Below are 3,815 nucleotides of genomic sequence, written 5' to 3'. Positions count from 1 at the left end.
GCAAATCTTCGGTTTGTACTTCTAATTCGTGACCGGCATTTTGTTTTGTTCTCTCCGCATTCGTCACTAATCACGCTGCGCATACGTGCTGCGTCATCCGAGGTGAGTAAAACACAAGCTAATTTTCATTTTTGGGTGAACTAACCCTTTAAGTGTAGCAGTTAAATTTTTTTTCTAAGAAATAATAAAAGATTATGCCAATGAATATTTTTAATGAATAACTGTTTTAAATAAATTAATAGATGGGACGAGCCTGAGCATCATGTAACTGCTCCAGCGACAGGCTACTACAACAAAAAAATTACCAATTTGTTAAAAGTAACCGCAAAAAGGGGCTCAAAAAAAGTGACGTGCTGAGAAAATCTTGTGCAGGAATTATTTGCTGATGTCGCATGCGTGTAATATTGTGTTATCCAATGCAACGACATTCAGAAATTATAAGTGTGACTCAAGCACTTCTCATCACAGACTCCAGATAAGGCTCTTTACCTGTGTTGTCCGCTCGAGCTTCTGTATTAAGTGCTTGTGCTGCTAGAAGATCCATCTCAGGGTTCACACCCATTGAAGCCTCTCCATAAGACAAAGAAGACCTGGGATACTCGTCCCTGTGCAGCACCCCCATAGCGTCAATCCTTCCCGAATGGGGCAAGGTCGCCACACCCTGACTGCAAGCTGGGTTCGAGTTCACCTGCATTTTGTTCTGGGTAACGTGGAAAGGCGCACGCAGGGGTTTGATCATGGACGAAGGGGAGCTGTCCAGCGGTGACGAGGACAACGCCATGGAGTCCCCATCTACTGAGCCATGGCTACAAGGCTTCTGGGACATCGAAGACCTGGATGATGGTCTGTTCTGGACGCTGGGTTTGGGCGATTGCGTAACGCCTCCAGTAGAGTGGTTCCCATCCGAGCTGCTGGGCATCTGAGGGTTGGCCACACTGTAATAGTCTTCGCCTCTCTCTTGTTTGATTTTCTTCAACGCCGGGTCAGTGCTGTCCTCGGTTCCCGATCTTTTCCTGGGCGTGATATTTGAGGCGTGATTGAACTCGGAGTCGCCGTCTTCGTCGGTAGCCGAGGACTCGCAGACGATGTCGTACAGGTGGCTGTTGTACTCCTCGCCGTTGTCATCCATCTCGGACGGTTCGCTGCAGTTGGAGATGTCGCAGGAGTCGTGGATCTGACTGGAATCGCCCTGGTTTTTCGCGGCGCTGCCGAGGAAGCGATCTGAGGTGTTCTGCATGACGGCGACCGCCTGGATCATGCTGTCTGTGTTGATGCTTCGGCTTTCTTGGTTGCGTTCTTTGTTTGTCTTTTTGCAGGTGGTGTTAAGGGGCCAGTGGTAGGCGTGCCCCGCGCTGCAGCCCCACAGGGCCGTGAGGGTCCCGTGAGAGCCCTCGTTTAACATGTGTTTGAGGTTGGGGATCAAGGTGCAGATTGTCCCGTGACTGTGGGCCCATTTCACCAGTTTAGCCAGGCTGTCAGAGGAAGTGTGCAAGCAGTCCTCCATGTTGAGCCTCCTCCCCTGAGATGACAAAGTTTATTTGTTTTTCAATACTTGTTTTTTGTGTATGATATATAGTTGAGGCCAAAAGTTTACATCCCCCCTTTCAGAATCTGCAAAATGTTAATTATTTTAGCAAAATAAGAGGGATCATACAAAAAACATGTTGTTGTTTATTTAGTACTGACCTGAATGAGATATTTCACGTAAAAGATACTTACATATAGTCCACAAGAGAAAATAACAGTTGAATTAATAAAAATTACCCCGTTCAAAAGTTTACATATACTTGATCCTTAATACTGTGTTGTTACCTGAACGATCCAAAGCTGTGTTTTTTTTTGTTTAGTGATAGTTGTTCATGAGTCCCTTGTTTGTCCTGAGCAGTTAAACTGCCTGCTGTTCTTCAGAAAAATCCTTCAGTTCCCACAAATTCTTTGGTTTTCCATCATTTTTGTGTATTTGAACCCTTTCCAACAATGACTGTATGATTTTGAGAGCCAACTTTTCACAGATTCTGAAAGGGGGTGCAAACTTTTGACCTCAACTGTACTTAGTCAGTATGAAATGACAGTTGCAACCAATTTTTTAAAGAACATTAAAATGCATTAAGAAAACAGATGGGATGAATTTCCATTTCATGCCAACTTTAAAGAAAAAGGGTGACGTAAAAAATAAGGTATTTGTTACATTTTTTTTTCAATTCAACTGTTCAGTTTAATTTTTGAAATTGTTAGGCTGATAATATGATTAAAAAAGCCAAATGAAAGCATTTTCACAGGTAAACACTTATAAACCATAGATTATGATATCAGTCTACTCATTTACAATAAAGTGCCGTGACATTGTGGTATGATAAACTGATTAATCATTAATTTTTCAATACAAATGTTTTTTTCTTCTTCTTATAATAAACTTAGTCATCATGAAATGGCAGCTGAAACCAATTTTACTTCCATAATGTTTACAATAACATCAAGATGCATTTCGAAAAAAAAAAGTTTATTTCTAATTTTAATGCTGATTTTAAGTAAAGGTTGGCATAAATTAGTATTTTTGTTAAATTTTAAATTCTAATTTTCACTTTTATCTTAAATTGTTAAGCTAATAGTTAGTGATAATTGTCATTATTTGTCACAAAGAAAATGTAGTATCTTTTTAAATTAAAAAACAGCAAAATAAAAGCATTTTCACTGGTGAACACTTGTGTGTTTTATCCAATAGATTACTATACTTCTATCAGTGTAACTGGGTGGTCCCTTACAATAAAGTACTGTAACATTATGGTATAGCTTGATATAATTTTTCAATATAAATTGAATTATATTAGTTGTCATATTAAATTTTTTTTTGTTTTTTTATTTTAAAAAAAGCATTTTCACTGGTGAACACTTGTGTATATCAACATTATTGTATCTATTAGACTATACCTTTATCGCAATGTGATCGGCTACTCCTTTACAATAAAGTACTGTGATATTATGGTATAGCTTGATAAAATTAATTTTAAATTTATTCATTTTTCAAAACATTTTTATTTTTTTGCATAGGATAAACTTAACCCTAAAAGGGGCGACGTATCCTGGGGGATACAAACATTTGAGAAGCTGTGGAGAGAAGCAGTGAAAGTGTAGGTCTCATTTCTTGGTTTCATCTTGAAAGGGTGTTTGTTGTGAATATTTAGATGAGGTGACTTTTGTTTCTCCATTCTTTGTTTAGCTCACGGGCAGCATTTAAAGGGGTCATATGATGCAATTTCAAGTTTTCCTTTCTCTTTGGAGTGTTACAAGCTGATTGTGCATAGATAAGATCCCTGAAGTTGCAAAGACTAAAGTCTCAAAACCAAAGAGATATTCTTGATCAAAGTTAAGACTCTGCCACGCCCCCCTAAAACGGCTCGTTCTAACACGCCCCCACATATCTACCACACTATGTGGAAATATTAGCATAATGCCGCCCAAATGTGCACGCAAAGAAAGAAAGCGTGGTTTCAGTAACCGCAGTTAGTGTTGAAGCAGCCATGTCAGGGAGACGCTGTGTGTTTCTAGGCGAAAGCAAAAGCACTTTATGTGGCCTTCCGAAAGTAGATGCATTTAGGAATCTTTAAGATCACTTACAACAGAACAGCAATGCATTCTATGGACGACCGTTTCGTGAACCTAGGAGAGGAGGTAATTCTGACTTTGCTATGACAATCTGGCGCTTCTGAATCAGCTACTGTTTTGTTATTAGTTTAAGTATTAGCTATTGACTGTTCAAATGCGGAGTTTTGAGCATCGTGTGTGTGTGTGTGTGTGTGTGTGTGCGCGCGCGCGCA

General features: G+C 39.7%; 1 protein-coding gene across 4 annotated transcripts in view; it reads right to left on the bottom strand.

Annotated features, from left to right (window-relative positions):
- LOC107744248 (uncharacterized protein KIAA1958 homolog) overlaps positions 1 to 3,815 on the bottom strand; it is a 38,679-nt gene that overhangs the window by 21,821 nt on the left and 13,043 nt on the right. For all 4 annotated transcript variants that reach the window (XM_016557780.1, XM_016557781.1, XM_016557782.1 and 1 more), the window contains exon 2: positions 490 to 1,519. In XM_016557780.1, the coding sequence (XP_016413266.1) occupies positions 490 to 1,519 (1,030 nt within the window). The remainder of the gene's footprint in view (positions 1 to 489; positions 1,520 to 3,815) is intronic.

Source organism: Sinocyclocheilus rhinocerous, unplaced genomic scaffold (assembly GCF_001515625.1).
Source record: "Sinocyclocheilus rhinocerous isolate Xijiao unplaced genomic scaffold, SAMN03320098_v1.1 scaffold317, whole genome shotgun sequence".
NCBI lineage: Eukaryota > Metazoa > Chordata > Actinopteri > Cypriniformes > Cyprinidae > Sinocyclocheilus > Sinocyclocheilus rhinocerous.
Note: the sequence above shows the minus strand (reverse complement) of the source record. Positions and strands in the feature narration are given on the sequence as shown.